We start from the raw sequence: 25,373 nt of genomic DNA on the forward strand, positions 1-25,373 counted from the left end.
ATTAAGTATTTCAACGTATTGAAAATATGCTACTCTCATTGAGTAACGTAACAGAATATGTTAAAAACCACATTTTGGGGCATGTATTGTGTAATCTGTAGTGGAATACATTTAAAAAATAACTTTCCCAACACTACATAAGAGGCAGCATTTCTTTTAAGCAAAAAAAAAAAATGTGTTCATGTTCAAACACATTCTGGTATCTGAATCTACACACCAGGGGCCCGTTCTTCGTACGTCGCTCAATACATCCAAGATCAAATGACACATCCAAGACCAAATCATCGCGCTAATCGTGAGCTCGCTAATCCTGTTCCCCGAACACACCTGCTGTTGACGATTAGTACAGCTGGACGCAGTAATGTGACATCACTGGGTGTCGTAAAAGGGGCTACGCATCGATAGTAGAAACATTGATCGGCAACCCGCTGATTGGTCGGCGAAAATGTCGAAGGAGCACGCTCGGTATTTTTCGGCAGCAGAGCAAGAACTCATGAGTGAGGGATTTCAGGAGTTTCAGAGTTTAATCAGAACGCAAGGGAACACTGCAAAGGCTGCAAAAGCAAGGAGAGAGGGCTGGCAGGAAGTTGCTGACAAATCAAACTCGTAGGTAATTTAATAATAATAATAATAATAATGGAGTGGGTTTATATAGCGCTTTGTAACAGTATAAACAATGAAAGGTGGTGGATTGGTCAGATGCTGGGCTATTTGTAAAAATAACTCAGTTGTTCGGTGATGGCTATGGCGGAGCTTCCACAGAGGCCAGCAGGTTCAAGGTTCAAGGTTCTTTATTTGTCACATGAATAGTTATACAAGTATAACACACAGTGAAATGTAGCCTGACACGCTCCGCGACATGTGCAAAAATTTTTTTTTGGGGGGGGGGGGGGGGGGGGTGTAGAGGAAGAACACATAAATATATATAAAAAAACAAAAACAAAACACACCCAGCACGCCCCTGCGGGCGGTTTATCCTTCAAGCTCGGGTCCTCTACCAGAGGCCTGGGAGCTTGAGGGTCCTGCCCAGTATCTTAGCTGTTCCCAGGACTGCGCTCTTCTGGACAGAGATCTCCGATGTTATTCCCGGGATCTGCTGGAGCCACTCGCCTAGCTTGGGAGTCACCGCACCTAGTGCTCCGATTACCACGGGGACCACCGTTACCTTCACCCTCCACATCCTCTCGAGCTCTTCTCTGAGCCCTTGGTATTTCTCCAGCTTCTCGTGTTCCTTCTTCCTGATATTGCTGTCATTCGGAACCGCTACGTCGATCACTACGGCGGTCTTCTTCTGTTTGTCTACCAGAAGAAGAATATATATATATATATATATATATATATATATATATATATATATACATATAGTATATACACTGGGTGACTGTGCAGTAGTAGCAGCAAGCAGGTGAATTCTGTACATTAATATGAATAGACATCTGACTATTTTACAGGATAGACAATATAAACATATTTAAAATTAAAGGAATTTGAAATGTACATTGTGCCTGGGTTTAGAGTGTCTGGAAGACAGTCCTGTCTCAGTCAGTTATAGATGATGTGAGAGGGCGGGTGTGTGTGTTTAGGGCACGGATGGCTTGGGGATAGAAGCTCCTCTTGAGTCTCTCTGTCCTTGCCCGGAAGATGCGGAACCTTCTACCAGATTGCAGAAGTTGGAACAGTTTGTTGCCAGGATGGGACGGGTCCTTCAGTATCTGCTCTAGTCCGGCATCTCCTGGTGTAGGTGTCCTGAAGCGGGGGGAGAGCAATCCTGCAGCAGCGTTCTGCTGTACGGATCACTCTCTGGAGAGCTTTTTGGTCCTTCACACAGCTGTTCCCGAACCACGATGTCATGTTCTGTGTGAGGATGCTCTCCACAGCGCCTGTATAGAAAATCCTGAGGATCTTTGGAGAGACCCTGAACTTCCTCAGTTGTCGTAGGTGATACAGGCGCTGCCTAGCCTTTTTGGTCTGGACCTGAATGTGGGCAGCCCATGTCAGGTCTGAGGAGATGTGGACACCAAGATATTTGAAGGACTGCACCCTCTCCACTGGAGCTCCATTGATGATAATGGGCTTGTAGTCTCTGTGCTGACCCCTTCTGAAGTCCACCACCAGCTCCTTGGTCTTGCTGACGTTCAGCTGGAGGTGGTTGTCCTGGCACCACGATGCCAGATTCTTCACTTCATCCATGTAGGCCGCCTCATCGTTGTTGGAGATGGCACCCAACACCACTGTGTCGTCAGCAAACTTCACAATGGTGTTGGAGCCATGGGTGGCCACACAGTCTGAAGTGTAGAGGGAGTAGAGCAGTGGCGAGAGGACACATCCCTGAGGTGCTCCTGTGGTGATGCTGTTGGAGAAGCACCTGCCCACCCTCACCACCTGAGTTCTGCCAGTGAGGAAGTCCAACACCCATGCACACAGACGGCTGTTGAGTCCCAGATGCCTCAGCTTTGTGAACAGTCTGCAGGGCACTATTGTGTTAAACGCTGAACTGTAATCAACAAACTGCATTCGCACATAGTTACCCTGTTTCTTGTCCACGTGGCTGAGAGTGGTGTGCAGGACGTGGGCGATGGCGTCCTCTGTGGATCTGTTGGATCTGTAGGTGAACTGCAGCGGATCTGTGGTGTCTGGGATGGAGGAGGAGATGATGTTCTTCAGCAGCCTCTCAAACACCTTCATTACTACCGAGGTCAGTGCAACTGGCCGGTAATCGTTCAGGGATGAGGGTTTGCTGTTCTTGGGCACAGGGATGATGGTTGATCTTTTGAAGCATGTGGGGACCACAGACTTCGCCAGGGACTCGTTGAAGATGTAAGTGAACACACCTGCTAGCTGGTAGGCACAGCAGCGCAGCAGACGGCCGGTGATGCCGTCTGGCCCCGCCGCTTTCCTTGTGTTCACTCTCCTCAGTAACAGTGAGTGCACATGTAACTCACTCACATTTCTTGCTTTCCTTCATGAGAATGAAAACATGACTACAGCTGACCTTCATCTGGTCTTGGATAAAGGTGATGTGATGTACAAAGAGGCCAGGAAAAGATTCCCTGACAGTATTCATTTAGCAACCGATGAGCTGCCAGACAAAGTTGATGCTTGTAGGTTTCCCGGTATGGGGCATTTGGAGAACCTCCAGAGGAAGCAGTAGATACCTTTCTCAGCTTAGAAGCTGGACTGAGCTGCCTGTTGTCAGATGTGCAGTATGCCTTGCTGATCATGAGTGGATTGTGTATCGCAGTGTTCAGATCCACATTAGGCAAATATGGTTTCTTTGATCCACACTCCAGAACAGCCAGTGGTCTTCCTCTACCACTATGGTCACGTAATCGTGTTACAGCTGTGATGATGAACTTCACACCCCTGAGTGACATGATTAAGAGCCTCCAAGATTCTTAGCAAATGATGGAGATCTCTCTTGCTGCAGTGCTTCTGCCTCCATTTAATAGGCGGGTTCTCCAGCTGGAACCAGTCACTTTGGAGCTGTATAACCACGCACCGATCGCAGCAGGGATTGGTCAATTAACACAAACAAATGCATTGATTGCACAAAACAAACACATAAAATGCAAGTTTATAACAAAGGTAACACAGCAACTCTCAGTTAGAATGGACATACTTTATTAGATACAGTCAGGAGGAGAAATTTGGGAAGATTTCTGTCAATGGAAAATTGTATTTAGTAGTCAGTATAATCTTTTAGTGATATAAGTTTGCATATGGCAGAATGCTGCATGTAATCATTTGTGTGTAGAAGTATATAGTTGGTGGGATATTGAAGGAATGTCTCATCCTAGGAGGTCTGTAACACTCTAGGGTGTTCACCCCCACATCCTAGGAGCATGAGAGAGGTCGTACTTTGTCTTATTGTTTTACGGTAGGATTAACGTAGCTATGTCTGTTTTAGTTTAAGTGCTTCTTTACATATAGATGAACTGTTAGATTTTCCAGACCAGCAGGTTAAGGGAAGTCGTTTATGGGGCCACACTCTGACCACACACACACACACACACACACACACACACACACACACACACACACACACACACACACACTTCCAATGTAAAGAACAAACGCTCACTGAAGTATAAATAAAGACCGGGGCAGTTTCTCGGTGCGAGTCTCAGTCTGGAGGCTGCCCTTGCTAGCAAGAACTTCTGTGTGTTTCTCTTCTCTGAGTCTTTACTGAAGAAGTGTTTAGAACATTTTCCTTAACAATTTCTGACACCCATAGTCTGCCTTAAATACAAAGGGGATGTAGTACATAAAGAAAACTCACAGAGAAACATAATATCGACTCATCGCAATTACATATAACTTATAACAGTTTTGCACTCCAAATATGTATTTGAAGTTAATGCAATAATGTTCTCATAGCAACAGGTGAACAGGAAGTCACATGTTAGAAAGGGTTTTCTACCAGTCTGTTAAAGTCCTTTAATGTGCTTTCTCCATTTTCATTCACAGGAGAGCCAAGGTGCACTGATAAGGTCTCCACAGCACAAGCCTGAAGATAGCTGGCAGTAACTAAACGGTTTAAAGTAAACTGAGCTTCAGAGAAACACAACATACTGATATTCACTGTGAAGCTTTGAGTGGAAAAAGACAGAAAAACAACATGTGGATCCTGGAATAATGTGAGCTTCCATCTTTAAAGGACTGAAGAGGAAGAAGTTTACAAGGAATCATTGAGAAGAGTTTCAAACATCAACTGATTGAATCCATGAATCTGAAAACGTGTTTGTGAGTGAAAGAGACAGACATGTACAGACTGAACTATCTGTTCAACAGTCAGAGTGTTTCTGTAACAGGAGACACTCTTTACACTCCACTCAGCACAGGGACACTGAGGCACCAGGAGTCCAGAGAAACCTAAACCCAGGATAAAGAGTTTGAGTGAATGTGGTGTTGAAGGTGTGGAGGTGGATCAGAGTGTCAGAGGAGACTCTGTAGAAGGACAGAGTGCCAGCAGGACAGTCCACATACACTGCTGCTCTGTTAGAGACAGAGGAGGAGGAGGAGGAGGAGGAGGAGATGGATGTTTTTATTCTATTGTGCCAGACAGACTGAGGACCACGATCAGAGCAGCTCAGACTCCAGGACTGATCATTGTATCCAAACACACGGTCACCGACTCCTTTCCTTCTGATTCTTCTGTAACTCACTGATATATAAACCTCTCCTCTCCACTCGACCTCCCAGTAACAGCGACCAGTCAGACCATTTCTACACAGCAGCTGTTCCCAGTAATCAAATCTGTCTGGATGATCAGGATATGACTGAACCTCCTCCACATGTGTCACCTTCCTGTTGTTGTCAGACAGTTGGAGCTCTGTGTGCACTGTGTTTGTGTCGATTGTGAGTTGACAGGAATCTGATGGAGAGAACAAACACAATCCAGCTGCAGTTATTGATCCATCATCTGTTCATTGATTGACACTTTGATGATGACTCCTGACATGATGAAGATGGTTGAATGTGTGCTGCTTTGTTTTCATGAATCCCATTAAAAACACACTTACACTTCCTCAGACCTGGTCTCAACCATCGGACTCCAGCAGGCTCCACCCTGAAAGGAGGAGGGGGGTCAGAGCAGCACAGTCAGCATGCACACATGGACATTACATGGCTCTCATACACACACTGTTACACACTGATAAAGGAATGTAGCGAGACGCTCTCATCTATCTTCCTCACCAACACCAGATCGCTTGCAAATAAGACCAAGGAGCTACAATCAGATTTACTAAAACCCTCTAGTCTAAGAGTGTTTCCTACATTTTTCACCCTAAATTGTATATATTATTGTATGCTATAATAATAATAATGGATTGCATGTATATAGTGCTTTTTCGAGACCTTTAAAGCCCTTTACAATTCCACTATTCATTCACTCTCACATTCACACACTGGTGAAGGCAAGCTACAGTTCTAGCTACAGCTGCCCTGGGGCAGAATGACAGAAGCGAGGCTGCCATATCACGCCATCGGTCCCTCTGGCCATTACCGGTAGGCAGTCGGGTGAAGTGTCTTGCCCAAGGACACAACGACACAAAGGCTGTCCGAACCGGGGCTCGAACCGGCAACCTTCCAATTATAAGATGAACTGCCATATCTTGAGCCACGATCGCTACAATAATATCCTGGGTGGCTGTAGCTCAGGTGGCAGAGCAGGTCAGCCACTAATCAGAAGGTCAGTGGTTCGATCCCAGGCTGCCTCCTGGCTGCATGCCAAATATCCTTGGGCAAGATACTAACCACATGTTTGCCTACTGGTGGTGGTCAGAGGGCCCGGTGGCGCCTGTGTCCGGCAGCCATGCCTGTGTGTGTGAATGATTGAATGTAGTGTAAAGCGCTTTGGGGTCCTTAATGACTAGAAAAGCGCTATACAAATGCAGGCCATTTACCATCCATAATATCGTGATTCTATTGTAAGCAGGACTCTCAAAACATTACTATACTATTGCTAAATAGGTTTACCTCTTTGGAACCTTTAAATGTGTTTCCGTACTATGACAATTACTTCCCAGATCTAATAAATTTACTGAAATACAAAATGCTACCAAGATGAAATGTTTCCAGTGTTTCACACTCTACTACCTCATACTCTCCAGTCTAAGCTGGTTCAGCAGCTTTTCTCCTGAGTCTCCTATGTAATTGTAGCTCAAGTCCAGTTCTCTCAAATGGGTGGGGTGGGAGGTCAGAAATGAAGCCAGAAAATCACAGCCTTCATCTGTCATCAGACAGCCTGAAAGACTGAAGACATGAAAAAAACAAACAGAAAAGAAGGTTTTCCTTTCATATTTTCACCCCCAAAAAACTGTATCTCGGGTAAACAAAGAATCAGTTATAATGGGAACACAACATTCAAATATTTGATACGGCCAGTTTCTATTTACTACCACTTTCCCAGCATTCTGTTACTTTAACGTAACTTCATTCAGATGTATTGTTCCAATCAAGTTTTAAATTAGCTAATATTTTTGGATTATCTCAGTGTCTCAGTCAATACTGAAATTGGTTATTGATTATTGTATCTTTATTTCAGACATATACAGAAAAACAATATATACAAGTACACATACTTGTGTTTACATGTATAAATACGAATATATATGCAAATACACACATGTATGTGCTCAGACAAAACAAAAAAGAAAATAAATAAAATAAAATAGAGTCTAAATGACATATTACAATGAGTCCGAAATAGAGTAGAAAGAAGTATAACATACTTATTAGTCCCTACCGCATGCTCAACATGCTATTAAATCCCACTGTTCATTGTTACCCCTAATTCCCATCATCACTTACCCCACACAATAAACAAGGAATGAAGGACATGTATTAACATAGCTACAATGATATATACATTTTAGGATAGTTACATTGACAACGGGTGATCAACTTGATCCGTTTCGTATTCTTCCAAAAGCAGTTTTCGAAACATCTTTATGAACTGACTAATGCTGGAACATTGCTGTAGGTCCACAGCAAAGCTGTTCCACAGTTTTACCCCACAAATGGTAACACAACAGGTTTTAACCTTTGTCTGTGCTTTAAGAGTCTTCAGATTTTTTATTTAATTTTTCCCCTCAATTCATAGTCCCCTTCTCTGTCAAAAAAACCCTCTGTACATTTCCTGGTAAGATATTATATCTGGCTTTCTACATAATTTTCGCAGTTTATATTTTACAAGATCCATAAACTTCAGGATTTTAATTTCAAGAACATAATGTTAGTGTGGTCTCCTGCTTTAGTAATCATCCTGATTGCTTTTTTCTGAATTTTACATAACGGTTGCAGTGAAGTATTGTATGTATTTCCCCAGATTTCCACACAGTATTCCAAATATGGCAGTATAAGTGTACAGTAAAGTACCTGGAGTGATTTGGAAGGCAAAGGATGTTTAGCTTTACTCATAACAGAGATGCTTCTTCACAGTTTAGCTCTTATGTGAGGTTTTCAGCAGATTTTGTTATCTATTATCACACCCAGAAAATTTGTATGAGAAACTTTCTCTACTTCAACATTATTTATCAACAATTTTGCTCCAGTATCTTTTTATTAATTTCCAAATAACATAAATGTAGTTTTATTCAAATTTAGTGATAACTTGTTTCTGTCAAACCATGTTTTCTGTTGAATCATTTCTTGTGTGACAATTTCCATAAGCTGTTGTGAATTCTCTCCAGCACAAAAAATATTTGTATTATCTGCAAATAAAATAACAGTTTTGGTCCCAATACTGACCCCTGTGGAACTCCACAAACAATGTCCAGGTACTGATTGATATTCACCAACCTTCACAATTGTTGCCTGTCTCTCAAATAACTCCTGACCCACTCTAGCACCACGCCTCTAATGCCATAGTACTCCAGTTTATCAAGTAATATTTCATGATTAATTGTGTCAAAAGCATTTTTTTTAGGTCAATGAAAACACCAACTGTACATTGTCTTTGATCGATATTACTGGTGATATTTTTAATTAGTTCCATTAATGCCATGGATGTTGATCTGATTGGTCTGAAACCATACTGACTGTACATTATAATTTCATGTTTATCTATGTATATATATATTGTGGTGAGATTTTCTTAATTTTTTTCCCATCACTTTTCCTCAAATTATACAACTTCATTTAAATTAATTTTATACATTTTTAAGATATAATTATCACCATTTCAACATTCTTTCAGATCCCATCAGACATTTCCCTATATGAGAAAAATTAAAAAGTTCAAATTTGTTTTGAAATAAACTAAATCGTGGATTTTGAGTGTTTAAAGTAGCTTGTTATTTTGGGTGCACATTGATTAGTTGTACATAAAAGCCATAATGTTAGAAATATCTGAAATATCACAGAGTGATAACAACAATAGGTTTAAATCACATTATATCATGAATGAGATTTGTATTAGTAGGTAACGCCTCCTTCATAACATAAAAAACAAAATAAAAAAACTGTAATGTCATCTGACCTTAGTGTTTCCAGCTTACAGGGTGGATTTGCCAATTCAGCAAACAGAGCCTTTACTCCTGCATCCTTAAGATCATTGTTACTCAGGTCCAGGTGTCTCAGACTAGATAACTGGAAACTTAGAACTGAGGACAGAGCTTTACAACTTCTCTCTGTGAGGTTACAGCTACTCAATCTATGGAGATAATAAGAGAATTCTTGACAAACAATGATGAAAAGGTTATCTTTTGATTGATGAGTGTATATTTACTTACAGAGCTTTCTTGGAGGCTTTGACCACTGGCAGCAACCTCAGAAGAGCCTCCTCTGAAGCAGAGTATTTCTTCAGGTCAAACACATCCAGATCTTCTTCTGATGACAGTAAGATGAAGACCAGAGCTGACCACTGAGCAGGAGACAGTTTATCTGTGGAGAGGCTTCCTGATCTCAGTGATAGTTGGATCTCCTCTGCTACAGAAATATCTTTAAGCTCATTCAGACAGTGGAAAAGATTGATGCTTTTCTCTGTAGAAAGATTCTCACTGAGCTTCTTCTTCATGTACTGGACTGTTTCCTTACTGGTCTGTGAACAACTTCTGGTCTGTGTCAGCAGACCTTCTAGAAGATCCTGATTGGTCTGCAGTGAAAGACTCAGGAGGAAGCGGAGGAACAAGTCCAGGTGTCCATTTGGACTCTGTAAGGCCTTGTCCACAGCACTCTGGTAGAAGTATTTCTCAGCAGATTCTCTTATTTCAGGCTTCCTCGAGGTTGTTTGTTGTTCTTCAAGCAGATTGAGTCCAGAGTTGATGAAAGTCAGATGAACATGAAGAGCAGCCAGAAACTCCTGAACACTCAGATGGATGAAGCAGAACACCTTGTCCTGATACAGTCCTCTCTCCTCTTTAAAGATCTGTGTGAACACTCCTGAGTACACTGAGGCTGCTCTGATATTGATGCCACACTCTGTCAGGTCTGATTCATAGAAGATCAGGTTTCCTTTCTGCAGCTGATCAAAAGCCAGTTTTCCCAGAGACTCAATCATCCCCCAATACTCTGGACTCCAGTGTGGATCTGTCTCAGCTCCTCCATCATACTTGGCCTTCTTCACTTTGGCCTGAACCACCAGGAAGTGGATGTACATCTCAGTCAGGGTGTTGGGCAGCTGTCCTCCCTCTCTGGTTTCCAGCACATCCTCCAGAACTGTAGCAGTGATCCAGCAGAAGACTGGGATGTGGCACATGATGTGGAGGCTTCGTGATGTCTTGATGTGGGAGATGATCCTGCTGGCCTGCTCCTCATCTCTGAATCTCTTCCTAAGGTACTCCTCCTTCTTTGTTTCGGTGAACCCTCTGACCTCTGTTACCATGTGAACACAGTCAGGAGGGATCTGATTGGCTGCTGCAGGTCGTGTGGTTATCCAGAGGCAAGCAGAGGGAAGCAGTTTCCCCCTGATGAGGTTTATCAGCAGCACATCCACTGAGGTGGACTTTCTAGGGTCAGTTAGGATTGTAGTTTCATGGAAGTCCAGAGGAAGTCGACACTCATCCAGACCATCAAAGATGAACACAACCTGGAAGTCTTCAAAGCTGCAGATTCCTGCTTCTTTGGTTTCAGTAAAGAAGTGATGAACAAGTCCCACCAAGCTGAACTTTTCCTCTTTCAGCACATTCAGCTCTCTGAAAGTGAATGGAAATATGAACTGGATGTCCTGGTTGGCTTTGTCTTCAGCCCAGTCCAGGGTGTATTTCTGTGTTAAGACTGTTTTGCCAATGCCAGCCAACCCCATTGTCAGCACTGTTCTGATTGGTTCATCTCTTCCAGGTGAGGCTTTAAAGATGTCTTCTTGTCTGATTGTTGTTTCTGGTCTGTCTGGTTTCCTGGATGCTGTTTCAATCTGTCTGACCTCATGTTCCTCATTGACCTCTGTAGTCTCTCCCTCTGTGATCCAGAGTTCTGTGTAGATCTGATTCAGAAGGGTTGGGTCTTCTTCTTCTGCAATCCCTTCCAACAAATGCAGGAATCTCTTGTTCAACTTAGCTTTGAGCTCATGCTGACACTTTGTGAGAGCCTCTTATTGAACAAAAATATTAAAAAGTAGATGTCAATAAGACAGAAACAGTCATGTCATTGACTTTCTGCATTAACTGAACATGCACAGGCTATGTGACACGTTTGAAGAATTCTGAAACAGAAGTCAGACTGTATCTATCATGGATGGCTTTACTCTGACACATTTTCAAACATACTGAACTCTTTGATTTTCATATAAACTATGATAAGAACTTTTCTGGAGTCAGCTCATAAGCAGAATAAAAACATCTGAAATACTAGAAATCTAAATTACGACCATTTATACTGTGCATTAAATGATCTCAACAGGGAACGCTAACTTGTCAGAAACTAAATTTTAATTCAGACTGACCCAAGCTCTTTAGAAAGAATAACACTTACAGTCACATATCACTAACACAATGTAATAGTGGGGCATGGGGAGCTAGATTTCTTTCCTTTATTTCTCACCCTGCCAGCATCTCATAGTATCCCCCTCTGACAAGAAATCTAGTCAATAGAAACCTTGTAAAATTTAAATTGATGAAAGCGTGAGAAATAGGACAACAAAACAGAGAAAGCCGCAGTTGGGAAGTACATTTTCATAGGGGCACTAATAGTTCTGGCATGTGTTATATATTGTCAACAATATTACTTCACACTGCTGAAATCTTGAACTCTTACCTTCTTTACCTTGTTTCACCACAACTTGTGAAAATTTACCTGTTGAAGGAAATCTGAAATTATGAAAAGGTCTTTTGTTATATACAGACACACACTGTAAAACCAAATTGTAAAATCAAAGTATTTTACTGCGTATGTTACAGTTTTGTACTGTTTTCCTACAATATCATTAAATTTACATAAATAGAATGTGATTTTATATGTCAAATGTAAAATAACATAAAATCACTGTAAATGTAATAAAACATAATTCTCTTGTTTTTTAAATATATTTTTCTGTACATATGCATATTTAGATTGTTAAAATACTTTCACAAATATTTGTCCATTATTTGAAAGATTGAACTGTTAAATTCAAATGTAAAACTATGGAAAAATATAAAAAAATGATCTAAAATATAATGAGAACAATTAATTATTAAATGAGTATTTGAATTATAATTTTGCTGAAAATGTCATCTAGCTCTTTTTCAATAATTCAGAGGTAAAAAGTGAAAATATAACTAATAGGAATAAAAACTAAAAAAAAAAAACATAAAACCTTGCACGGCCACACTGTGCTAATGATATATTTTAAAAAATAAATGTAGAGGTAGGAATTGCAATTAATATAAATCTCAAAGTATTTACAACATTCCTGAACAGAGATAGGCCTCTGCACCTGGGGTAAGGACACGGTCATGAAAAAAGTGTGACATGCTATTGGATGTTGGGACCAGGGGCGGAGCGTGGGGGTGGCTTACGGGGCTTAAGCCCGGGTTGTTTTGTCAGAAGCCCGGGGTATTTTGGAGTGTAATTTTTTCATAGTTAGATGCCTGGCTGACAACTGTATAAAACAAAAAGTACACACAATATTCGAAGCACATAGTGCACACTGTGGGAATTTACGACTGTGCGTGAATCCCCCCCTGATATTGGTATGATCCAAGCTCAGGCACTAAGCGACTGAGCGAGGGGAGCTGCTGCCCGTTAGTGATGGGATTTCCGGCTCTTTTTAGAGATCCGGCTCTTTCGGTTCGGCTCACTAAAAAGAGCCGGCTCTTTCGGCTCCGAACCGGCTCTTCAGGTTGTTTTGTTGCTTTAATTAATTTATTATTAACAATAATATAAAATTATGCACAAAAGGAATTACTAACGTAAAAACAAGTGGTTTTATTTATATATGTTTATATATAAATATATGCGGTGGCCCCTAGAGACAAAACACGTACAAACTCCAAAACACATTTCTAGCATGAACTGAACTTCCAAAGCAGAGCTACTAGATCACTTAAATTACACAATTGAAAGCATGTGTGTATTGTTTGTGTATTTATACACAGGCACTCATATATATATTCAAATAATTTAAAAAAAAGTTCATTTACCTGTTACTACCACACACCAAATCCGGTTGTTGGTACTTGCTGGCTTGTGTAGCCACAAGATAACAAAGGCTCAACACGGCGCCCAGCATCCTGGAGCACTTCTGTTGTCTTTTGTACGTGTTTTGAGTTTTTATGTGCTTCTGAGTTTTTATATGCTTCTGAGTTTTTACGTGCTTCGGAGTTTGTATGTGTTTTTACGTGTTTTGGAGTTTGTACGTGTTTTTACGTGTTTTGGAGTTTGTACATGCTTCAGAGTTCGTACGTGATTTGAAGTTTGTATGTGCTTTGTCTCTAGGGGCCACCGTAAATATACTTTTATTTATTCACTCCACATAAAATGTAATAAATAAATCATATAATACAAAAATCAACTATTCACATTTCAAGTTTTAACTATTTAAATTTTCAGCTTTTTCCTTTCACAAATTTAAAGTGAAAAGAACACAAAACACTGCAAACCACAACACAATTAAATATAAATTATAATATGAAAACTAAAAGAACATGGATATTCTCTGTCATATGGACCTGCATGAATAAACTTTCTCAATCCTTTATCATCTGCAACCGAAAATAGTTGTGGATGATTACTATACCTTTCTAATGTTGTTGTCCCTGCCTCTCTTTCTCTCTCTCTGGCTCTGTTCCTGTGCTACTGAGTGTAACTACCGCCCCTCCCCCCCCTCTGCCCAGCATAAAGCACAAGGCTCGCGTGCAGAGTGAAGCGGAAAAAAAGTGCGAGAGAGAGGCTGAGAGAAAGGAAAGAAAAAAAAAAACCCACGTGACGGCTCGCGATAAGGAGCCGGCTCGCGTCGTTCACGTCAAAGAGTCGGCTCTAAGAGCCATTTCGTTCGCGAACGACCCATCACTACTGCCCGTGAGTGCGCTGTTGGAGAGACGGAGCCAGCCATACTAAGGAGAGCTTAAGTTTGAGCAGGTACCAAAGCAAATCATTCGTACCGTACAAATAATGTAAATATGACGGTGCATCACGAAAGATTGATATCAAACTGATCACTTGACCAATATTATTTTACTTGCTCTTCAAGTGAATCAACAAATGGCGAAATGAAAAGCCGAACAAATGCTATTTTTTTAGAGTCTTAGCTTACGTGTGTTTATTTCATATTTTCAGTTCTTACCCTCCCCGACTAATTCGGTTTCAGTTATGTACTGAAATATAAGAATGGACATTAGAGGCTTCTTTCAAAGAAAAAACTCAGGTAAATGTTATTTTATATATTATGCTTTGTATGTTGTTCAGTATATTTCTATGCAAAACAAGAGGGATTTCAGTACACAGCAGGATATTCACATTTGTAACCAGATATTTACACTTTAGGGAGAAAACATAAAACATTTTTACTGTACAACATCAATTTAGAGTAAACTTTTGTTTTAGATAAATATTGAAATATATTTTGAATTAGTTAAATGTCAGAATAAAGAGAGACAGAGCTGTCTATTTTTTATCACTTTCATTAAATTTAGGAGCACATGTACACTAAGTTTATTGTTAATTAATAAGAAACTCCAGACGATTCCATTCTGAGCTGAAGAAGCTTCTGATAGGTTAGTAGAGTCCATGTGAGTAAACTGGTGGCACACCTGTGGATGCATATAAGGCAAAACACAGAGCCTGTTTCTGTGACATGGGAAAATCAAGAGATGTCAACAAAACACCAGGAAAAGAACTGTGGAGCTCCATAAGTGTGGCTCAGTTTGAATACAATTTGGTGCCATTTGCAATTAAGAAATACAGATAGTTTCTCTCTTTACTCTGAAAGTTAACAAATGTGTTTTTATATTTATCAATCTAAAAAATAAACATTTAGTCTGATTTGATGTTACAATTAAAAAAGTGTTTGTGTTTTGATCTGAAGAGTTTGTAAATATCTGGTTTCAACTGTATATTTGATGATTGTCAGCACAAAGAGAGAGAGAGGAGCAGAGAGGGAGATGGAGAATGAGGACAGAACAGAGATGAACAAGAGCAGGTGAGACACACATGTTAGTCAAATGGTTGTTTACCAAAAGTATCAGCGTATCATAGGTCCTCATGTATCTCGTACCTAGTGTTTCTTTTTAGGTTTGTTATTTTTCAAATTCTATATTTATTAAGTTATGCGGGCTTGTTTGCACAACAAGGCTAAATAATTATATAAACTTTTCTCAATCTAAATATTGGACTTTGGTAGAATTAAATAAATAAGTGTAGTGCAGGTCTATGATGATTTTTAGTGCTACTATCATCTAGTTCTGATTGTGGTTATGTCTTGGTTACGTCCTCAGTAATCCTGCTTTTGAACTGTTGTAGTCCTGTTTTAATTCTGGATCAGATCTGGGTCTGGTTGAATTGGGGTTTAGTCCTCGTGTCTTGATACAGCCCTGATCTTGTTCTGCCTCGCTGCTTAATTAAAAAACTAGTTTAAGGTGTCCTGCATGTGTGATATATATATTTCCCTATATGAAGTCATTCTTTTTTGAACAAAACTCAAAACAGAGCCTATTAATCTTTCAGTCATTTCTACACCCCCCCCCCCTCAAAAAAAAAAAAAAAATCCCACATGCATACTACCCTTTAGGGCTAAGCCCCGGGTGTTTCAAATGTCTGGCTCCTCCTCTGGTTGGGACACATAACAACATGAGAAATTTGAACTAACAACCACAAGGTCACGTGTATGGCTTGGAAAGCGCGGAGGAAGAGAGACGTTGGTGAAAGATCATCCATGCACTGCTGCAAGGCAAGTATATCAAACTCAGCTTAGTAGAATTAACTTGGAATTGCTTGACCACTATGGCTCATAGTTTACTGAGACGGTAAAAGGCATGGAATCCCTAGCTATGCAGGCAAAGCACGCCATCCGTCAGTATAAGGTGTAGTTAGACCAGCCGCTAGCTTGCTGGCCAGCAGAGTTGTTGTTTGATAATTTGTTAGCTGCCAGCTTTCTGTGACCGTGTAAACACAGCAGTTGCTACGCGGATAGTTTCTACACCGCTAATACCCGTTAGGGGCCCCACGACAACAGCTGCCACTGATGCATTTGTCTTAATGTGAAATTAAGTATGCAACTTAAGAGTTAATAGGCGACCTGTTCCACTCTAGCTCGTGCGCACCAATATGTGCTGCGTGATGAAGTGAGGGAAATAGAAGTCGCCCACTGTGCTAGCTTTGCCCTGTAAAATGTAATGGACATGTAAAGGATAAGCCAAGTATTTTCTTTTATTTTGTAGAGAGGTGGTAGACCTAAGCAGATGAGGTGAATTATTTGACTACATATAAACGTACATTGCATGCCTGTATTTGGATTTTGGCAGGTTTCATGATTTATAAGGTTTTTTTCTTCCTCTGCAGATTAGTGGCGTGAGTTCTCAAATTTATTCAGTAAGCTGTAAAGGCAAGTATTGTGCTGCATTTAAGGATGTCAAAAGATTACGGCTGTCACAGTTGTGGTGCTTTAATGTAAATGTTTGGGCACCTATGGTCAAAATTTTGGTTCATATGAACAGTTAAGCAAGTGGAAGATGAAATAATTTCCAAATGGCATAAAGTTACAGATGACATTTAATTTTAAATAAAATCATTTTCATATTTTTTTTTTTTAAACAGAAAAAGAAAGGGCCCACAGCAAAAATTTGGACTCCTTGCAGTTGACCGGGGGGTCCAAACTGCATGCCAGTGTATATTGATATACATCAGTTGTAACATTGCAGTTTGTTGTTTGAGTCATGTGTGGACTTGTTTTTTTTGTCCCTTTGTCTCTTGTTCAAATACACAACAGGAAACTCTACTTTGGCAGCCGAGCACTTCATGTTATCTGTGGACCAGGCAATTGTGAATGGCCATATCACTATCTTCAGCGACGCACTTATCCTGATGTTTGGCTCTTACTACTGCATGAACATTTCTTATCCAGTAGCCCAAGCAGCAACCTTGGAATTCTAGCAATGGTAAGGTGGCACCAGTCAATTTTATGCATTAAAACATAAGAATGATGAGACAGTGAAATCTAAAGTTATGCAATCCAAATGAAATCATCAGATCTCCTTTTATTTGCAGCTAAAACACATAAGACTGAGCAATGCGTTTCAGATGGCTGTCTCTGTAATATCCTTGATTCATGCTCGTGTCAAGTTATAGAAAGAGACCTTTGAGTAGTAGATGTTCACAGATGTTTCACTACCCTGAAACAGCATTTGCAATAGACTCACAGGTTAACCAAATATCTTTGCATCACCTCTCTGTTTCACAATGACCTGTATGTCCAAACATGCACTCAAAAGCAAGCTCAATCTACACTTAGATTCATTGCAAATGTAAAAATCATACAGTCCAGTCCGTTTCTTAATGAAGTTGTTATTTTTCATTTTCATTTTTTTTTTTTTTTCATTCGACCGGTGCTTTAAGATAAACCCAAAGTGGAGTGGAACACGTCCAAGAAAAACCTTGCAGTCAATCCAAAGGTTCTGACATTGATCACCAAAATTGCAGACTACGAGTGGAGAGCATAAAACGTTCTTATTTTTATCCTGAGGATAACATAATCTGCTGTTCAGTAGCACTGGTCTTTGGTTCATGGTCAGTGTCAACAGCACAAGTGGCCTGCTTGATAGGGAAAAGTGAAATATAGGCTGCAAATCCTATTCACATTTAGCTAGCATTAGTGCTGGCCAGTTAGTATGTTACTGTCTGCTGACAGGCTTCTCTGTCACTCTGTCCTGCGATAGGTGTAGCATTGTCTTAAGTATTATCTTCATCTCAGTTCATTGTAATAGACTGACTTAATTTGTCAGTTAAGTATAATCAGCATAACAATGAGGCTTTTGTTTTACTCTAGTTGTTCTTTGCATATAATTACATTGCAGATTTCTCCAAGGGAGCGCAAATGGCCAGCAGCAGCCCTAAATTTGAGACGTTCAGAAAGCTAGAGCTACTTCTAAACCTGCAGGTTATGTGCCTCAATTAGTCCCCTTTTCGTTGTTCCAGATGTGGTAAGGCAGATTCGAGGTGGCAGTGTCCCCTTCTTTTGTGCTCAAATGTGCGTTTGAATTAGATTTTTTTTTCTATGTGCCTTTGTTTATGCATAAGTGTTAATTGGTCTTGGATTGTTCCAGGAAGGGTTATCTTTTTGTCAATAAAATCCATGTTAATGATTGGAACCATGTCTCATGTCTTATAAGTAAAATAAACATGTAAAAACTGCTCATACACAACATATGATCAAGAATTAACATAATCTTGATGTAAATATAATCAGGGGTTTTGTTTAATAAGGGTTCTTTGGATGTTTTGCTACTGTGATGGCATCAGCCACACAGGGGTAAATTAGTCCACTTTTTACTTTATTAATTTGCTTTGCAGTTTTCTTCATTAATCCTTTGGTTAAACCTAACACTGGTAACATTGTATGGTTTTTCCAAAATGTTTTGTTATATTAATTATGTTTCTCTTTCTTTGAGTTACCTGGGTTTGGACGGTGGCTGTTTCCTGTCTGGGCAAAAGGCGTGGCTGAGGACTCTGGGAACAAAATGCCTGCTCAGCAGGACCAACCATGGGCTTACCAGGAGCAGGGGTGTTTTAGGTTTAGTTAGGTTATTCTGTGCTTAGTTAATATTAGAGTGTTTGTTCCCCCCCCCCCCCATTGTGTTCAAATGGTTTGGCCAAATCATTATAAAAGCTACCCTCATGTGTCTTTGTAATTAGGTCAGTTTGTGAGTTAAGCTGTGTCTCACTTTGTTTGTTTAAGTTTCTGGAAATTCTTTTTTGTAGAGTTATATTTAGTTGACCTGTTTTGTGGGCCTGCTAAGTATGTTTTTGAATTTTGTTAATTTTGGACTTTTTGAGGGTTAAAATAAAGAAAACCCTTTTTGAAGATATTTTTTTTGCCTGTGTCCTCTTTGCTTTGGCTGCTTGGTCCCTCACAGTTACAGATAAAGCCAACAATCTTACAGGGAGCACACTTAATTCAAATTGGAAGTCCAGTACATATTCCCGAAATCTACGTTAGATGACACTTAGAAACTAAATTTATATGTGATATTTTCTAGAATCAACAGTAAATCGTAATTTTAAATCCAATATCTATTTTTTTGGTGAGTTTTTGACACGTTTTGAAAGAGAAATCAAATTATTTTTTGATGTATACTGTAGTAATGGACACAAAGACCGAGACTGTCCGAGCCGGGGCTCGAACCGGCAACCTTCCGATTACAAGGCGAACTCCCAACTCTTGAGCCACGATCGCCCAAGAGAGGACACGCAGTCAGAAATGAATTCTTAGTCAGAACTGAGGGAATAGACCTACCAGAAGGCAACGCTGCAGACGTAGAGGACAGAAGTACCTGGGGATCCCACAGGCAAATGGGAACCACGAAGAGGCCCCTAGGAAAGGCTGCAACCACCAAGTACCCTCAGAGGGTCAGGCAAGTCCTGAGGAGTCAGCTGAACGGTAAAAATAAGATCCAGGCTATCAACACCTATGCCCTGCCCGTGATTTAGTTTAGTCTTCAAAAAAAGTAACTGAGTTTGGCAAACAACAAAGTTTTTTGCAGCTATTTTTTTAAATGCAGCCAAGGCGTTTCTTAAATAAACATTTCAATCTATTTACAGAACAATCAGCTGTTCTGCATCAAATCTGATGCCACACAAATTATTTGTGCCGCTCCAAAAAATAATTTCTGTCCACTATGAGAAAAAGGAGAATAACAGCCTGATACCTGCAGGCCTGACAGCAGGAGATGTTTCACTGCTGTAACACCTGTAACACTCAGCAGTCGCCTCATTGTTCTGATACAGACAACAAAACTACACTACACATAACTACCACTTTTTCCATCAATTGCTCAGTCTGTCCTGCTCACATCTCCAATGGTTGTACACGTTGTCATTAACGTGGCTTCACTCCACATCAGCCACTTTGCTTGCTAAAACACCGGTGTCGGCACACAAGGACGCTGTCATAACCTGTCAACGATGGTGATTAGCTACATATATACGAATGTAAATCACATTATTGGCTGGACGATGGGATAAGGTGGCATCGTTGGCTAATATCCAGAAATCCTACCAGTGGCTGGACAAAGCTGGACTGAAACAGAGGCACTAATCATGGCAGCACAAGAACAAGCTCTGAGTACAAGATCCATAGAGGCTGGGGTCTATCACACCAGGCAAGACCCCAGGTGCAGGCTGTGTAAAGATGCCCCAGAGACAATCCAGCACATAACAGCAGGGTGCAAGATGCTAGCAGGCAAGGCATACATGGAACGCCATAACCAAGTGGCCGGCATAGTGTACAGGAACATCTGTGCCGAGTATAACCTGGAAGTCCCGAGGTCAAAATGGGAGACGCCCCCAAGGGTGGTGGAGAATGACCGAGCTAAGATCCTGTGGGACTTCCAGATACAGACAGACAAGATGGTGGTGGCTAACTAACCGGACATAGTGGTGGTAGACAAACAGAAGAAGATGGCTGTAGTCATTGATGTAGCGGTTCCGAATGACAGCAACATCAGGAAGAAGGAACAAGAGAAGCCCAAGAAATACCAAGGGCTCAGAGAAGGGCTCGAGAAGATGTGCAAGGTGAAGGTAACAGTGGTTCCAGCGCTCATTTTAGGGCCTGCCAAGCTTGGTTAGTGGCTCCAGCAGATCCCAGAAACAACATCAACAATCTCTGTCCAGAAGAACGCAGTCCTAGGAACAGCAAAGATCTTCGGATTAGCTGTAAAACAGCCTGTTACAGTCTTACAGTGTTTTTTTTTTCAATAAATTACATCCTCAAAAATGTTTTCTCTCCTAAACCAATCTTATAAACACTACATTTGCATAATGACTAAAACTAACACCACTGTATGAAAAATGGGCTATAAGGCAAGGTCCTTGATCATTAATATGCAAATTCTCATGACCATTGATCAACACCTACTGATTAATGCCAATTCATCAAGGCTGTTGTTCAAAGACCGCTTATCAATGGCAATGAGAACCATTCACAGAGAGTTGGGGAATGGCTGCAATCACAACATTGTAAGATGGTGAAAGATGTACCCTTAGGCCCCCTCCGAGAGTCAGAGATGGTCTTTCCCTTTTTAAGTAAATGGCCTCCTTGACTTCCTGACAGCAACATTGCACACATGGAAGCAGAGCAACTACAGACGAAAGTTTCGGCCTGTCTAAGCACTGCAGAGCCCACAGCATTCAGCATCAACATGGAGGACAGAAAGGCACTGCACTCACATCACTTAGTAACGACATTATATAATATAACATTATCGTCCTTATGGCAGATAAGGGTAGGTCCACAGTTCTGCTAAACCAGAAAGACTATCATGAGAAAATCTTGCCACTGCTCAGTGACAGAAATACTTATGAGTCCCCGAAATGAGACCCAGGAAGTGGTTACAGGAAGAGGGTGATAGATTGTCTCAAGTAGTTAGAACAAGACAAAGCTATTGAGAAGACCTCATAACACAGACTACACAGGGGAATCTACACTAAATCTGTATGGTTTACCGAAGATACATAAACAGGGTGCAACTTTAAGACCGATTGTCTGTATGATCAACTCGGTCACCTATAACATCTCCAAGTTTCTGGCTTCGATCCTCAACCCGCTGGTAGGCAGCTCTGAACACCGCATCCACAACACCTTGGATTTTGTTAAGAAGGTGAGAGATGTCATTATGGAGGCAGATGAAACCATTTAACCTTTAACCCTCTGTGGTACAGGGTATAATTGGCCGTTTTTGACTACTTTTGATTTTACCTCTTTATTTCACCTTTAAAATATGTTTGGTATCATTATTTTCAGCACAACCTCAAATATCTGAAATTTGAGTTATTTTTTTCATTTTGGCATACTATTTTAGCACAGTTGATCTAAATTCAGGCAAAAAATTCAAAATCCGAGTAGAAAAAAGTTATATTTTTTGCTGTAAAACCCACATCATGTTTAACAAATTATTTTCATAACTTGAAATGCAAATAGAAATTGTACATCTCTAAAAAATTATGCACAAGTTTTGCAAACAACAAAGTTATATGGTACTATTCACCTAAAAGTGCAGCGAAGGCCTCAAGCATTTTTTATATAACCATTTAAATCTATTTACAGAACAATCAGGTGTTCTGCATCAAATAAGAAGGCACACAAATTATTTGTGAAAACACTTTTTTTACTGTTCTTACCGCTGTAAACACAACTGTTTTGTTCAGAAAAAACATCAAGCGTATTTTTTTTTTATCATAACTCTGGTTTTGGTTGCATTTTCAACCCAAGTTGAAATGGAGACTCAGAGTCGCTGCATCTTGTAGCTGTGTTGTCTTAAATTGGTCATGTGATTTTGACGCACCGGCGCGTCCAGCGACCCCAGAGGGTTAAGACCAATTGTGTCAGGGCTCTGTGTGTGGGCAGGCAGGGATGGAGGACCCAAACACAGAACTCGTGGACACTGAATGGCAAACTCAAAGAATCTCCGCTTTATTGCTGGCACAAAAAAAAACATAGAACACACTGAGAAAGCTATGACAAGAACACACAGGTTATTCTGAGGGTATGACACAATACTGTCACAGAGAAACACAGGGCTTAAAAACACAGAGGGATAACGAGGGGAACAAGGCACAGCAGGAGAACACAGCTGGGAGTAATTGACAAGACGAGACAGGGGAAGCAAAACTGAATTCACTGACGTAAGACAGAGACCTTCAAAGAACAAGTCAAAGACGCAGACTTGAACTAAACGTACACTAAATACAAGGGCACAAGAACAAAACCTAAGAACTAAACCCTTAACCAGATTAAACTGAAACATAGACTAATAATAATAATAATAATAGAAATGATCAACAAAGCACAACAAGATGTTAAGAATATAACCCATAACACAAAATCAATCCAAAACATAAAACCTGGTCACCTGGTCCAGCCCTAACTATATGCTTTAGCAAAAAGGAAAGTTTGAAGCCTAATCTTAAAAGTAGAGATAGTGTCTGTCTCCTGAATCCAAACTGGAAGCTGGTTCCACAGAAGAGGGGCCTGAAAACTGAAGGCTCTCCCTCCCATTCTACTTTTAAATACTCTAGGAACAACAAGTAGGCCTGCAGAGCGAGAGCGAAGTGCTCTAATAGGGTGATATGGTACTACAAGGTCATTAAGATGAGATGGGGCCTGATTATTTAAGACCTTGTATGTGAGGAGCAGGATTTTGAATTCAATTCTGGATTTAACAGGAAGCCAATGAAGGGAAGCCAAAACAGGAGAAATCTGCTCTCTCTTTCTAGTCCCTGTCAGGACTCTTGCTGCAGCATTTTGGATTAGCTGAAGGCTTTTCAGCGAGTTTCTTGGACTTCCTGATAATAATGAATTACAGTCGTCCAGCCTGGAAGTAATAAATGCATGAACTAGTTTTTCAGCGTCACTCTGAGACAGGATATTTCTAATTTTAGAGATGTTGCGCAAATGGAGGAAAGCAGTCTTACATATTTGTTTAATATGTGCGTTGAAGGACATGTCCTGGTCAAAAATGACTCCAAGGTTCCTCACAGCGTTACTGGAGGCCAAGGTAATGCCATCCAGAGTAAGAATCTGCTTAGATACCATATTTCTAAGATTTTCAGGGCCGAGTACAATAACCTCAGTTTGATCTGCATTAAGAAGCAGAAAGTTAGCGGCCATCCAGGTCTTTATGTCTTTAAGACATTCCTGCAGTTTAACTAATTGGTGTGTGTTATCTGGCTTCATGGACAGATAGAGCTGGGTGTCATCTGCATAGCAGTGTAAATGTATGCTATGTCTTCTAATGATGCTGCCTAAGGGAAGCATGTATAATGTAAACAGAATTGGTCCTAGCACTGAACCCTGTGGAACTCCATAATTAACCTCAGTGTGTGAAGAGGACTCTCCATTTACATGCACAAACTGGAGTCTATTAGATAGATATGATACAAACCACTGCAGCGCAGTACCTGTAATACCTACAGCATGTTCTAATCGCACTAATAGGATATTATGGTCAACAGTATCGAACGCTGCACTGAGGTCTAGCAGGACAAGCACAGAGATGAGTCCACTGTCAGAGGCCATAAGAAGATCATTTGTAACCTTCACTAAAGCTGTTTCTGTGCTGTGATGAGCTCTGAAACCTGACTGAAACTCTTCAAATAAACCATTCCTCTGCAGATGATCTGTTAGCTGTTTGACAACTACTCTTTCAAGGATTTTTGATATGAAAGGAAGGTTGGAGATTGGCCTATAATTAGCTAAGACTGCTGGGTCTAGAGATGCTTTTTGAGTAAAGGTTTAACTACAGCCAGCTTGAAGGCCTGTGGTACATAGCTGATTATTAGAGATAGGTTGATCATATTTAAGATCGAAGAATTAATTAATGGCAGGACTTCTTTGAGCAGTTTTGTAGGAATGGGGTCTAAAAGACACGTTGATGGTTTGGAGGAAGTAATTATTGAAGTTAACTCAGAAAGATCAATTGGAGAAAAAGAGTCTAACTTAACATCAATGGTACTAAGAGTAGCTGTAGATAATATTACATCTGTGGGATGATTATTGGTAATTTTTTCTCTAATGATAAAAATTTTATTTGTGAAGAAGTTCATGAAGTCATTACTAGTTAACGTTAAAGGGATGGTTGGCTTAGGCTGCTGCCCCCGCGACCCGGCCCCGGATAAAGCGGATGAGGATGGATGGATTGATGGATGGGATGGTTGGCATCTCTCTTCACTTGTATCCCAGTCATGGAAGCGTTGGAGGTAGTTCATAAGAGATTACAGGATGACACCAACCTCAGCAACAGGACCACTCTCAGCACTGACCAAGTGTGTTTGCTCTTGGAACTGTGTCTTCATCCCACCTATTTCACATACAAGGGTCAGTTCTACAGGCAGAAACATGGGTGTGCCATGGGTTCCCCAGTTTCACCCATCGTGGCTAATTTGTACATGGAAGAAGTGGAAAAGAGGGCTTTGCTATCCTACCCTGGAACACCACCAAGCCATTGGTTCAGGTATGTGGATGACACTTGGGTGAAAATCAAATCTCAGGATCTACCACATTTCATGGATCACATTAACTCGGTAGACCGACACATCAAATTTACCAGGGAGGATATGAAAAGTGGCAGGTTGGCCTTCTTAGACTGTGAGATTTTGAATGGGGGACATCTAAAAGCTGACGTGTACCGTGAACCTACACATACGTATTTAAGGTTTGACTCTCATCATCCACTGGAGCATAAAGGTGGTCTGGAAATGGAAATGGAAAAAATGGAAAACCCATCTGGAAACTACAACACAGAGAG

At 40.6% G+C, this 25,373-nt stretch overlaps 1 protein-coding gene across 2 annotated transcripts in view; it reads right to left on the reverse strand.

Moving 5' to 3' along the window:
• Positions 1–3,616: 3,616 nt before the first annotated feature.
• Positions 3,617–25,373, reverse strand: part of LOC146672899 (NLR family CARD domain-containing protein 3-like) — a 28,775-nt gene continuing 7,018 nt past the window's right edge. Inside the window, exons 3-8 of one of the 2 annotated variants that reach the window (XM_085401433.1) lie at positions 11,695–11,733; positions 9,237–10,962; positions 8,984–9,157; positions 6,601–6,756; positions 5,523–5,569; positions 3,617–5,374 (exon numbers count right to left, since the gene is read on the reverse strand). In XM_085401433.1, coding sequence (XP_085257559.1) covers positions 4,833–5,374; positions 5,523–5,569; positions 6,601–6,756; positions 8,984–9,157; positions 9,237–10,962; positions 11,695–11,733 — 2,684 coding nt within the window. In that variant the 3' untranslated portion in view covers positions 3,617–4,832. Of the gene's footprint in view, positions 5,375–5,522; positions 5,570–6,600; positions 6,757–8,983; positions 9,158–9,236; positions 11,032–11,694; positions 11,734–25,373 lie in introns of both variants that reach the window. The other variant, XM_085401432.1, reaches the window with a different exon arrangement.

This window comes from Rhamphochromis longiceps, linkage group LG3, assembly GCF_057381845.1.
Source record: "Rhamphochromis longiceps isolate RC_006_pf linkage group LG3, R_longiceps_female_GT1.1, whole genome shotgun sequence".
Lineage (NCBI taxonomy): Eukaryota > Metazoa > Chordata > Actinopteri > Cichliformes > Cichlidae > Rhamphochromis > Rhamphochromis longiceps.